We start from the raw sequence: 14,544 nt of genomic DNA, 5'->3' as shown, positions 1-14,544 counted from the left end.
ATTGTCTATTATGTGTCAAGCAGGAAATAGAAAGATGTAAAATATGAGAGAAGGTCAAAAAGGAATTGAAAGGATTTGTTAATGTAGTGGGTTGAATAGCGTTCTCCCAAAATTCACGTCCTTCCGGGAACCTCAGAATGTGACCTTATTTGAAAATAGGGTCACTGCAGATGTAATTAGTCAAGATGAGATCATACTGGAGTAGGGTGGGTCCTTAATCCAACATGACTGGTGTCCTCATAAGAAGAGAAGAGACACAGAGTCACACACAGAGGAAGACAGCCACGTGACAACAGAGAGAGAGATTGGAGTGGTATGTCCACAGGCTAAGGAACACTGAGGATTATTGTAAGCACAGACACATGAGCAATTTTTCCCTTAGAGCCTTCAGAGAGAGCACAGCCTTCCTGAGACCTTGATCTCAGACCTCTGACTTCCAGACCTGTGACAGAATAAATTTCTGTTTTTTCAAGCCACCTAGGTTGTGATTCTTTGGAAACTAACAGTTACTACCTGGGAAAAAAAAAAAAAAAAAGAGTAATGCAAAGGCAAATCCATTCGTGGCTGTGAGAAATGCTTAGCTCTGCGTTAGTTGTCCTCAGTTGGAAATGGCAGGAAGGGAGCAGGCAGTGGGGATTAATCAATCCCAGGAGAGAAGACAGAGCCAATGTCAGGGTCATCAATGCAGAAGTCATGGATGAAGTCTGAGAAAGGGATGAAATGAACGACAGAGAAACCGGAGATTGAGAGGGAGAGGTGGGGAGGACTGAGTTCTGGGGGCTACTCACATTTATGAGCAGGGAAGAAAAGATGTGAACTCAAGGAAAGAGATAATGAAGATATAGACAGGAGGAAGTCACCCAGGCAGTGTAACAGGGCACCCAATGGAGAAGGAAGTCAGAGAGAACTTGCACCAAGAGATGGCCTTGGGATCTGACACTAGGATGCCATGAGTGACCTTGACAAGGTGAGTTTCAGTAAAATGTAAGAGGCATAGCCCAAATCAGTACAGACTAGGAGTAGCAATGAGTATAGACTATTCTTTTAATAAGTTTTCCAGGGGAAAACAGAATGAATGAAAGCATACAGTAGTATGAAAGCTGGCAAAGGGAAAGTTTTCTTTAAAACTGGGGGAGCTGAGCACCTGTGTCACAAGAAATACAGTAACCACTGAGGAGGTGATGGTGGCAACAGAGGAGAGAATTGACGGAACCAGGTCCTAGAAAAGTAAAGGGGGAATCATGACCACAGCGCTGGTTGGGAGTAGACTGGAAGGAAAGAGGACCATCTCTTCCTGTGAGAGAAAACATGACAAATACAATGTTTGAGGTAGGAGGGGTCATCCGAGAGAGGTGGTTTCACACTCAACGAAGTAAAAAGATATTATCTTTTGAACATTAGAGAGTAGACCCACAGTGGGCTGGGAATGAGGGTCTTAAGAACTCCGAGGAAAAGCTTGGGAAAGCTACTTTCAACAACACGAAACAGATCAGCAGAAATATCCAAAGGTCTGGAGAGACCGTGAAGGGCAGTTAAAATTAATTGTTGTGAATGGTCAGGGTCCCCAGTCTCCAGCCAGCTCTAGGATGCTAGAAGTTTACGATCCTGCCCCATCTGCCTGGAGTTAAAGCCACAAAGGGCAGACAACTGTGGTGCCGCTGCTTGCTGGTTCTCTGGAGCTCCTGCCACAGACACATATAGTAAGGGACCTTCTTCCACTTGGGCTTGCCTCATGCCTAGGAAGCAGCACCAAGAGCCCCGCATAATTCATGTTCATCTCAGGTCTTGGCCTTGATTTCACACTGACCTCTTATTCTGAGTCAAAAACTATGTTTGGAAATCTTGAACCCTGCTTTCTTATACTATGGCACGTCGCCCAAGCAAATTTCAATTCGCGACTTCTGACTTCAGCTTGATGATAATGAAAACATCAACAGCATCATTCATTGTCGTCACTGCCTGATAATATTTTGTGAATGATCCTGTTATTGTCTTCAACTTCCCTGAGATGAAGTCTCACAGAGGAGCAAGAGACCAGAAAATGCACTGCGGTCCAAATAACGTCTAATTGACTCGGCTTACCATCTATTTCTCATGTCTAGAAAGAACCAGACATTGCAGGTAGAGAGGAGAACAGGTAGGAGATCCCTAACAGCTGAACATAAAATAAAACTGTATTGACATTCAGGTGGAGCTAGGAAAGAATCTGGGTCAGTGTGTTTGGGGATATTAGAGAATTTGGGGTGAGATCTATGTAAAGGCTGTAAATATATGGATATTATGTGATAAAGTCCTCCAAGTATAGACTGTCTTATTCACTTGATTTTTCCAACGTTTGGGGCTGGGGATATGCAAAAAGTGATGGCTGAATGAGGGAAAAAATGAGTGAAAATAATGAGGCACCATCAGGAATTCCCTGGCAGTCCAGTAGTTAAGACTCCGTGCTTTTACTACCAAGGGCACGGGTTCAATCCCTGGTCGGGGAACTAAGATCCCGCAAGCCCCACCAGCGTGGCCAAAATAGTAATAATAATAATAATAATAATAATAATGAGGCACCATCATTGAAGTTGCATTGTACAGACAAGAGTTAACACGGTTGGTCTGAGACTGCTACCCTTAGAAAGGCCTGTTGCGAGTTGACCCTTGGCTGGTGTCTGGGAACTGGAATTCTGGGAGGGTTCCTGCCCCCCACAATGGATAAGAGTGGCTCGCTGTGATTAAACTGTATAAACAATACTGTTTACGTGAAGACCTACTTTCCTTCTAGGAGTCTGGAATTTGGGGACATGCCATGCACATGCCTACGTGACCAGCCCTCCAGTAAAAACTTTGGGCACCAAGTCTTTAATGAGCTCCCTGGTAGATGGCATTCTGTATTCATCTGCTGTCACTGCTCTCTGCTGGGGTCATAAGCACATCCTCTGTGGGGAAAGAACTCTTGGAAGCTTGCACCGGGTTTCCTCCAGACTTCTCCCCATGTACCTTTCCCCTTTGCTGAGTTTGCTCTGTACCCTTTCACATTGTGATAAACCCCAGCATTGCCTACAGTACGATGATATGCAGAATCCTGGGAGTCTTCCCAATGAATGACCAAACCTCTGACACATGCATAACACTAAAATATTATGAGATTAAATCTAAGAAGAAAAAAAAATAACTTGGACAGTGGTTGGCTTGAGAAGTGGAATATTCAGTTTGTAATTTTAATATCCTGCTATTTTATTGTGAGGGGAACCAATGAAACTAACGTTCGTCCCATGAGGAAGCTGCGGCAAAAGAGTCACTTTCCCTGCATTACCCAGCTAATCTGTGTCAGAGCTGCAATTAGAAGCCACATTCTCCTGGTAACACTCGGAGTAGGAAATCAAGGGGCATTTTAGGCTGACCTAACGACCAACACCTTCATAGCAGAGTGTTTCTCACACACACACACACACACACACACACACACACACACACACACACACACTCACACACACACACCCCAGCACTCCAGAGATGCTCCAGGCTAAATCTGCTACCATTCTCTCTTGTTTCCTTTTCTTGTTTAAATATTATGTTAACATGCCTATTGCTATGGGTCTCTCTCCCTCCCTCAGGAGTTCAAAAGTCAAAAACATATTTTTGTTTGTTTGTTTCAGGCTATAATCTACAATGTACAGTTTCTAATTTTGAGAGTGGGGATTTGCCTTCTTTATGAAGGCTAGTAGTAGGCCCTCTGTTTGCTCTGGGTCTTCCGGGGTCTCATTAGCTGGTCATTTTTGAAAAGCCGGGCTCGAGCCCCTCATCAATACGACCTCTAATCTCACTGTCATGTGAGCTTTCTCCAGATCTGTAAACAACCCTGTTTCTAATTACTTCCAGGTGGCAGTAGAATAACATGTAAAAACTAATTTAGTGAGCAATGGACTTAAATGGCAAAATTATCATCAATTAATGGCTTTTAAAAAGAAAGAGAACAGGACTCTCCCTTCCAGTAAACTTCCACATGGAATATATTATTCCACTCCCCAAAATAAACACAGTGAAAATATTACATCTCTTCACCCTTTGAATTCCAGTCTGCTGTATACCTCCTGTGTGAAGAATAATTTCCTGTGTTTGAAATGAGGCTCCTATTTGCTGAAAATCAATATAGATAGATGATAGGTAGATGGACTGATGGATGGATAGATAAGTAGATAGATAGATAGATAGAGAGATAGAGAGATAGATAGACAGAAAGATATTTCTCTTACAGTTTTCATTTGGTCCTATAAATTTATTTTTAGTGAATGTTAAAGAAATGCTTCTTAATTCTGTAACTCTCCAGTACCTTAAAAATCAAAACTGAAGCTTTCAGGTGATTACAGGTCTGCTCCTTACATCATTTTGATGTTGATCTCATTCCTTTTGCTCATAAGCACCTTGAGGGCAGAATGGGGTCTCATCGCCATGGCAACCTGAGCAGCTATGTAGGAGATTGCCTTGAAAATGCCCAGTGACTAGAAGTAAAATTAAAATGCAAGTGCCTTGGAAAGAGGGATCATGGGCTCGCAGAGCTCTGCGTTACACGAACAGAACACAGGAGGCAAATACTGCACCGCCCACCGCAGCATTACACACCCTGCCCCCTACAGCTGTGCTCCTCTCTCCTTCCCAAAGAGCACAGATCACATCAAATCTGCTTTTAGTTTAAGTCTGCTGAAACGTGCTTAAGGAAAACCTTGCCTCATATACACAACGTAATTATTTTTCCCATCCTAAAATGCAAAGACTTTCTTAAAAGATCACTTCTTTTATGAAGTGATCTCCCCAGGCAACATCATGAGAAGGGGTGTGTGTTCTTGTAACGTTCGCCCATATGGCTCTCACAGCACTCACACCCCACACAGCACAGTAATCTCTCCCCTGAGCTCCCTAAAAGCAGAAGCCATCTCCATGGGGGCCTGGAGAGGGGGATGCTTCTTAAAGCACAGGCCCTGCCTTATCTATGATGACCAGACCCAAAGACAGCATCCAAAACCCACAATAAACGTTTCATGTGAAGTGCTAGGCTGAGGTCCTTTGATATTTAATGTGGGCAGAAAATTGTTCACTTTACTTGAAATACAGGAAGAAGATAATCATCCTTGGACTTAAACTCATTGATCCTAAGAGATAAAATTCTCCTTGAGTCATCACTAATAGAGGCGTTCAGATGGGAGATATTGAAACAGAAATTTGGGCCAGTGCAAGAGAGGGAGGTAGATCCTCTGGGAATGTTTGCCCTTCCCATTTTCCAAATCCGGTTACCCTTGGGCTGTGTCTTTGATGTTAATGTAGCTAAAGCCCCAGTGAGACTGTCAGAATTTCATCCGAGGAAAACAGACACGAACGCTGCGTTCTCTGACTGCTGGCCCCCTTAATCGGGAAGAAATTCACAACAGGCCATTCAGTGAAACCCGGCTATAAAGCTGTTGATATTATTCTTTTCCAGGATGGTGTCCTACATATCCATCCCCACATCAGCAGAACCTCCCACAGTGCATCCCTACTCGAACTATTACATTTTTTAAAATAATTTATTTATTTATTCATTTATTTTTGGCTGTGTTGGGTCTTGGTTCCTGCATGCAGGCTTTCTCTAGTTGCGGCGAGCAGGGGCTACTCTTTGTTGCGGTGCGTGGGCTTCTCATTGCGGTGGCTTCTCCTATTGGGGAGCACAGGCTCTAGGCGTGCGGGCTTCAGTAGTTGTGGCACGCGGGCTCAGTATTTGTGGCTCACGGGCTCTAGAGCACAGGCTCAGTAGTTGTGGCACACGGGCTTAGTTGCTCCGTGGCATGTGGGATCTTCCCGGACCAGGGCTCGAACCCGTGTCCCCTGCATTGGCAGGTGGATTCTTAACCACTGCACCACCAGGGAAGCCCCTCAAACTACTACATTTTTATTGGGTTACATTAACATCTGATATTCAAAGGATCTCATTTTTGCTTAGAGGAAGAGAAGTGATAAGTGTGCTTTAAAAATGCATTCAGGCCTCATCATGCTTGTTTTTCCTGGCTTATTTCAGGAAGGCAGCAAGTCATCATATTAATAGAGGGGCCATCATATTAATAGAGGACTTTACATACACGGTGGTGCCCATGCCTGAGCTTTTTGGTCTCCACACATTTACAAGCCTCCTGTCATCCACTGCTGAAGTCTGAGAGTGAAGGTCGACCACGGGGTGTCCTGGGGCCCAGGTAGACAGCAAAACAGAGGGCACAGCGGCATCAGATGCAATGAGCCTTTCCTTCCCGGGGGGAATTATGAGAGTCCTTCCCTTAGGCCTGTCTTAGCTCTGCTGCTAAGACAAAATACCACAGATGGTGGGGCAGGGGGCTTAAACAACAGACATTTACTTCTGATAGCTCTGGAGGCTGAAGTCAGAGACCAGGGTGCTAGCGTGGTTGTGGTGTGGTGAGAGCCTTCTTTCGGATTTCTGGGTTGCAGACAGCTGCCTTCTCACTCTATCCTCACATGTTGGAGAGAGAGCTCCGTTCTCTTCTTACAAGGACACGAATCCCATCATGGGGGCCACACCCTCATGACCTCATCTAACCGTAATCACCTCCCAAAGGTCCCATCTCCAAATACCATCCCACTGGGGGTTAGGACGTCAGCATGAATTTTGAGGGGACGCAAACATTCAGGCTATACCAAGACCACTGAAGTATTCCTTCCGAAGACTGATCAAAATAAATGAACTCATTTACATTTCTTAACATCAGTGATCTAATGATCTCACATGACAAAGAGGCACAACTTGATTCCTGAGCCTACATCCAGGCCAACTCAAAACCTCCCCGGGAAGAAATCAGGGCACGACCCAACATGCATTAAGCCAGTGATGCCACGGTCAGAATGGCCTGTGACACCACGCTGCTCCCATGGAAACCCAGACAGACCTTGGCTGGTGCACTCACCCCTGTGAGAATGTAACGCAGTCCCTTACTCTCTCAACCAAGATAACTGGCAAAATTAGTATGCTGTGCCAATAGAAGCCTTTGTGTTTCTTTTTATAGGAATACACACACCTTAAATTTCTTTTCCTTTGAAAAGGAAAGCCTAGACAACAGATACCCATTTACCTTAGCTGGCTGCCCAAGAGCCCTGGCCTCGAGCCCCAAGGCTCATCTGCTAAAAGCAGGCCTTTGCTGCTCTGGTCCCCCAGGCTCTGGCCCCATGGGGCTGAGCAGTGGCACCGGAACGTCACCTCGGTGGACAGCCTCGCCTGCACAGGCCGCCGAACCCCCTCTTGACTGCCCCTGGCTCTGAGCTTTCTCAGGGAAGCCCCACCAGCACCCCTCTGGTCCTCCCCCAACCTCACGGCACAAGGGTCCTCACACAGGCCTGTTTCATGGCTGATCTAGGTCCCTGCTTTTCTCCACCTAGAGAATCAGAAATTCTGGAGATGGTCTGTGCAGAGTAGATGTGCTTTGCTGGGACAAGCTTCCCGGCCAGGGTTACTGCAGACCCAGGGGAGAGAAGGCGAGCTGACAGCCACTGACAATCTAGCCAAGCGCAACAAGGAGTTTCAGGAGCCCTCAGTTCGTTTACAAAGTAGAGATGAATTAACCTTTTACATAGAGCATCCAGGATGTCTCTGCTGGACTCAGAGCCAACTCGGGAAATGCCTCTCAGTCCCTGGGACCTCTGTGCTGGGCACGGTCGTCCCCTCCAGTCTAGACGCCCCAGTACTCCCCCCGCCACCGCTCAGCCTTTGGGACGTGTTGGAGGGAGGTCCCAGCCTCCTCCTCGGAGCCTCCCTGCCTCCTACGTGTGGCTACCTGTGCCCTGCCACACTCTGGGCCCTAAAGAGAAATGTAACCCTTCTCCATCTAAACCACCCCAAACTGGCTTTTATTAAGATTCCTACTCTATTTAACCATTTTGTCATTTCCAGTGGCTTCATCACCTCCTTCCCTGGGCATTTTTGCAACCTCAGAGGATGGGGCTCAGGCACTGGGAACAGGGTCTGACAGTAAGCGACAGTAAGTCCCATTATAAGGTGTGATTCCAGACTTCCTACTTACAGATCATAACACTGCTTTGAGGCCCTGTCCTCCGGTTGAAATACCTGAGTATAAAAATATCTCTTTCTGTATGTGTCTCAACCTCTCTCTCTCTCTCTTCCATGTGCAACATCTGGGGGATAACTTGTGCTTGTTTAAATAACTTACTGATAAACAACAAAACCTTACTACGGATGTATTCCTTCATGAGGTAAAAGCCTGTACAATATTGGTTTTCTGATACTTTTGTGAAAAAAGAAAAGCCCACAGTCCATGCTGTGTTGTTTTAAAACTTTTGCCAAAGGATAAAGCTCCAACGCACGACTGAGGAGAGGACACGGGGTCAGCGGTTCTCATCGGCAAGATATCAACTGTATGCATGTCAGCACCCCCTCCACTGACCACACACAAAACTCCTCTCATTTTATTTTAATTAGGTTCCTGTTGGAAGGAGAAAAAAGTCTATTCACATAGATTACAAAAAGGTGAAAACTGAATAAAAGCATACCATTAATTAAAGATGTCTGGGAAACATAAGAATAGATACAGATATATAGATTAGATAGATACAGATATAGATATATAACCTCATGGTAGACATTTCTATTTCTCATCCATGGTTCCAGTTCTCTCCTTCCAGGCACATGTCCCAGTGAAGTCAGCCATGGCCATGTGACTTGCTTCGCCAATTAAATATGAACAGAAATGACATCTGTCACCTCCAAGTAGAAGCACTTAGAGGCAGTCTGTCATTCTCCCCTGCTCTCTTCCCCTTCTAGGGCAGACACGGAGGTTGCATATTTGATGGCCCCTGAATGTGGGAGATTGCAAACATCGCCCCAATTTCTCCCCTTCCCTGAACCCACAAGCCCCTGCTGTGTACTTCTGAGTGCTCCTGACTCTGATTCTGGGCTCAGCCAGACTGACTGTCATCACATCTCTCCATCTGCTATCAAGAAAGTAAAATGACCTCTAAAGAAAAGCAAGTAAGACCATTAAACAATCGAAATGAGCAAATAAAATTGTACAGGTGAGTCTCTCTTCTGATTATTGCAATCACATTTCAGGTCTTAAGCTTAGTATTTTTTCAACATTCTAAGTTAACAAATTACTATGATTAATTAACATAACAGCAAGGAATTTACTGTTCAGTAAAGTGTGAGGGACTTCAAATTCACTGTGAAGATGATATTAAGGAAAGCCAAAAACATCTATCACATCCTAGTTCACTGTAATGTGCTATAAAGACCAACAATTTAATTTTTGATTTGGACTGTGTGATGGTTTAATGATTTTTTTAATGGTCCTTGTTGTAATAGTAACCTATCCTGTCTAGCAAATCAATAAGCCAAATAAAAATGCTCTTTCACCATGGGAGTTTAGTTCCAATTTCTTACCTCTGCAAGCTGACACAAAGTTGGTGGTATTCAAGAGTTACAATAAAATGTGTGTGTGTGTGTGCATGCACTCACTTGCACACATGTGCATAGGGACATGTAAAGAAAAACAATCATTTATACCATTATACCACATTCAATGCTCATCATGACTGTTTTCCAAAAGTATCCAACAGGCATTACCCAAAGATGTGCAAAACAGAAAAAGTGAGCCTAGCGTCTGCATGGCCTTTCCAGATAAGTAGCAAGGAGCAAGAACTCAGCTTAAAAACCATGAGAAAAGAAGAGCCACAACGTCTTAGAAGCTAGACTTCAGTGGTACCATTTCTAGACACCAAAAATAAACCAGGAAATTATTTATTTACATATATATACAGATATAAATAGACATATATATATTTCAGTGCTGACTACATATTCTAAATAGAATCTTCAAGAAAGAGGCCACATAACTCTGAAGACATTTGAAAAGGCGAGAACAGCATGAAATAAGGGTTTCCATTTTCCAGATTATAGAGAATACCACGATATCAGCCCTGAGGTTGCTCACAGACACAATAATCCTACTTTCCTCTTCCCAGGAGCAGAAATAAAAAGAAAATCTCCTTTTAAAAGTAACATAATGATTATACGCATAGCACAAGGAACTAATTTCTATCCATCGGTCAATTCACTGGAGAATATCTGAGTCGAGCCACATAAACCAACAGAAAACACTGACATCACATTTAATCACACAGCAGCGTCAACTTTAAGCATACTAATTCTTAATTATGACGCGCATATAGACGGAGACCCAATTCGATACGCAGAACAAGCGGCGAGCAGGTGAGCCCGGCGCCCTGCGCCTGGGAAGCCCACTGTCCTACCTGAGACGAGTGAGACGGTGTCTTTCTCCCATGAGACAACAGTGATGTACGCCTCCACCGAGGAGGGGATAATGCACTTGAAGACCGCAACATTGCCTCTCATGGTTTTCTGGTCCTCCACACGGACTGTATAGGGCTCCCGTAAAACTGGAAGGCAAGAAGAGGACCCCGGTATCACACACAGGCTCATTCCCAGAGGATCCCATCTGAATATACACACTGTATCTTCCACGTATCAATTGCATCAAATCTATTTATTGGAAAAAAATTTTTAAGAAACTTACATTTCATGTCTTAAAGACGTTCATTCTGTTAACAATAAACTACACTAAGAACTAAAAAAGCATGAGTATATCTAAAAGCAGTTAATCTACTCTCTAAACACATCTGGATGTGGGAAGTAGTTTCTTAAACAGAAGTTATGATGATGGGAAATTTCCCTCCATGTCCTCTGAGGACAAAGGAAAAAATTTCAGACTATCAAGGAAAAGAATTAAAAAATCAAGAAAGGCAACCTCTCCTGGGAATCCTCGAAACTATGTGACAATTAAAACGACTCTTCATAAGTAATTTTTATGACAGTGGCAAAGCAGTTTTGGAAAGAATCATTCTGCTTCCCATCACTTAGGGAAGCATGCTGATTAAGGGAGCCTGCCCAGACATTCCCAACACTAGGAGTAGCCCAGAAAGTGCCCAGAGGGGACTTCCACAAACTAGATGTCGAGGCTAGAGGCAAGGGGTGCAGGGATCCAGTGCCCACCCTGCAAGCCCAACTGCCTGGGTTCAAATCCAGGCCCTACCACTTTACAGTGAGCAAGTTCTCTTGCCACCCATATAATGGGGATTTTGATAAGAATATCTACCAAGTAAGTCAATTTTGATGATTCAATCAGTTATTGTGGCTAAAGCACCCAGAACCATGCCTGCCATGAACAGTTTGGATAAATCTACCTGGATCCACACCATCTCCTGGTGTGGGGAAGACCTCTGCTTCCAGGATAAGGAGACGTGGGTGTGTCTAACCCAGGTTATGCCTCCCTCCGGCTCTATAAATATGGGCAAAAGACTTATTTCTCCAGTTTTATTTCCTCAAATTTGAAATGAGGGGGTTGGGATAGGAAGATTCAAGGTCTGAATTCTGTAAGTCTATGATTTTTCTAAGATACCCAAAGAGACAACTTATCTTACCATCTAATTAGCTCTCTTAAAAGTTTTAGTCATTTATTGGACAAATATGTGTCAAGAAAACTGGCCATGAAATTAATTTCAAAAGAAATTAATATACCAACAGATATAAGAATGAGTTTCTAAAGGGAAATCTCCTAATAGGCAGACATAAATAATGCTCTAGAAGAAGCACTTTTAAGATTGGTGCTAGCTCTGTGATATGCTAAGTAGTTTAGCATCAGAGTATGCCATTATTAAGAGTATTGATAAGAGGATGGCTCCCAGTACTGAGTTTTAAAGATTACTATATAATATTTTCCCAACTTGGAGAATTTTTTCATTCCTATCCCAAACCAGAGAGACTTTCAGAAGTTTAAAAATCTTTTGACACCCTCATTCCTGCACTCTTTGTGCAATATGATGTGATGGTCCAGGTGGCAGTTCCACATCTGCAGGAGGTCCACTGGGCAATCATTCAGGGTACTCAAGGGCCTGACCCCAGAAACATCACTGTTACACACAGAGGGGGAAACTGACTTTGTACAGAAAAACACCTCAATAAATAGCCCTTTTGAGGGAGTGGAGGTCTACAGTCATAAATTGGAAAGAGGCAACGAAGAGACAGATGAATTAATCAAACTCATCAATGAATGAGAATTTGGTCCTAGTGGGAGAGTAGAAGACAGAAAATAGGAAAAGGAGCAGAGAACAGAAGAGAATAGGGGACTGGACAGCATGGTGAAGGGCAACAGAAAGAGCTCACTATCACAGGGATGGGGTCACCTAAGCAGGTGTATGAGTCCAATTTAAGTTTGTGTTTGCTGATGTTTGTTTCTAAGCTATAAGGTCACTCCATCTCCCCAAACCTTCAGTAAACAAATGGCAACAAATGGCAAACAAGTGGTGGGGGAATTTTTAATGGAAATCAAGGAAAGGAGCCAAGTTCTATGTCTCAGACAGGAAAGGGCGGGGACAAGAGAAAGTGCCTAAAGAGAATGGGAGGTGGGCAAGAGGCTTACCCCCGGCAAGTTGCTTGCTAATGCACTGCGGCGCTGCTAGCCTGGGGCAGAGACAGGCTCCGCCACGCTCCACTGTGTACCCACTCCACCCATACCTCTGCCCAGGCCTCCACTGGATGCAGGGTGCCAGTGTTTGCTGGATGGGGCAAGGAGGAAGAGGCTGCGAAGGGCTCAGGGCACCAGGGACCAAAGGGGCAGCAGTGGCCATTGGGTGGGGTTAGGGAGGTGAAGGCCCAATGGGGCTTGGGGCACCCAGAGCCTGAGGAAAGGGTGGCTGGGAACCCACCCCAGGGGGTGGCATGAGACAGGACCCTGCAAGAGCTGAGAAACCAAGCCCCCAGAGCATGTTCCATTCTCCCATCACACTTCACTCACAAAACACAAATGGAAAGATAGAAGCATTAGTATTTCAAGATGGCAACAGGAGAGCTTGAAGCCTGAGCGCAGGGCCCTCAGCCTTGTGTGACCACACTGACCCCATCCCATGAAGTCAGCCCTGATCCCAATCTGCCTATGCAGCAATCAGAGGAAGTGGGAAGATGGGATGGAGAAAGTTTGGAGAACTGGGCATTGCCAAGGAAGGCAGGTCCTTTCCTGATAGGTTGGATTCAGATTGTTCCTAACCCCCTTGATCCTTATGTCTGAAGTGATAAAACATAAACAAATGCCCCAGGGTTGGATGCCTTAGGAACACCAGAAGACTTTGGGCAGGTAGGAGGGCTTTATGCCCAATGTCCATCCTATTGGGGAAATGGTTATCTGAGGCACGAGACCCTAAGACACAACATCACTTTTATAGAAACTGTGGGGTTTTTTTTTTTTCTCTTTTATTTTGTAGCTGATTACTTAACTTGGGAGATGCTTTAAATATTCAGTTATATCCTGAACACATCCTCATGTCAAGGACTGCTCAGGGTCTAAGGAAATCCTCACATTTTATGGAATAATTAACTGAAGAAAGAAAGAAAATTCACATGGCAGAACACCTGGAAGAAAACAGGCAAAGACTGAAGTGCATGGTCCTGAAAATGACTGAAGGTAACAGGAGTTCAGGGAAGGAGGGAAGCTGGGTGCCTGAAGCCGGCCCTGAAGGACCAGAAGGACTGAGGAGGCAGAGAGGAAACAGGGAGAAGAGCAAAGTGGAAGTGAGCACAGAATACTCCAGAGACTGAGACACTGGCCCAGTGCTGTTTAGCTAACCCAGCCTCCCGACCACAGCCGCTGCGAACAGCCAGCAACAGGCTCACAGAGGCCTCTATTTCCTTCATCTGAGGATGGAAATAACATCTACTTCCCATGGTTGTGCAGTTAACATAGAGAATGTCTCTAGAGGACCTGGCACAATGTCTAGCACATAACCTGTTTATTGAGTCTCTCTGACTGCTGGCCGGAGAAGCCTACCTGAGCTACCTTGAGCTGAAGACACTACAAGCTCTGGAACCAGCAAGAGGGCCTTGGGAAGGGTACCGCAGCCTGTGTCCCTTTGATTCTGGCCTCATCCTTCTCTTTCCCCACAGATAGGCTTCCTCTGCTTTTCTGGGCCACAGGGAAGATGGAAGGTGTCTGGCCCACAGTTCCCAAAATCTCTCTCTCAAGATTTCAGCTTCAATTTCAGAGGACACAGGAACTGATAGACTAGCTTGTTTAACTGCCCTCCATCAGTTCAATCACCTGTGACCAGGGACTCAAGACCATTCTGCATTATGTGGATGCAAGAGACAATTAAGGGGGTTAGTGTGGCCTGGGCAGAGAGGTATATAGATGCCCACCATATGTGCAGCTATTATTAGCTACTGTTATTATATGAACATCAAGACAACTCTAGTAGGTCAGACACATGCTATCACTGGCTTTTTCTTAAACCAACTTTATAAGATATAATTGACATTCAATAAACTGCACATATTTACTGATGTTTTAACACATGTACATACCCATGAAGTCACCACCATAGCCAAGATAAAGATAGATCCATCATCCAAAAGTTTACTTATTCTCCTATGGAATCCCTCCTTCCCATCCTCTTTATAGGCAACCATGGATGTGCTTTCCATCATTATAGATTAGTCTGCAT

The 14,544-nt window shown here is 44.6% G+C and overlaps 1 protein-coding gene across 2 annotated transcripts in view; it reads right to left on the bottom strand.

Annotated features, from left to right (window-relative positions):
* DSCAM (DS cell adhesion molecule) overlaps positions 1 to 14,544 on the bottom strand; it is a gene marked incomplete at its 5' end in the record, with an annotated part of 739,398 nt that overhangs the window by 594,316 nt on the left and 130,538 nt on the right. The window contains one exon of one of the 2 annotated variants that reach the window (XM_082393800.1): positions 10,285 to 10,431. In XM_082393800.1, coding sequence (XP_082249926.1) covers positions 10,285 to 10,431 — 147 coding nt within the window. Of the gene's footprint in view, positions 1 to 10,284; positions 14,167 to 14,544 lie in introns of both variants that reach the window. The other variant, XM_082393801.1, reaches the window with a different exon arrangement.

Source organism: Balaenoptera borealis (genome assembly GCF_965194805.1).
Source record: "Balaenoptera borealis genome assembly, chromosome: 5".
NCBI classification, from domain to species: Eukaryota; Metazoa; Chordata; class Mammalia; order Artiodactyla; family Balaenopteridae; genus Balaenoptera; species Balaenoptera borealis.
This window is presented reverse-complemented; position numbering and strand designations above follow the sequence as displayed.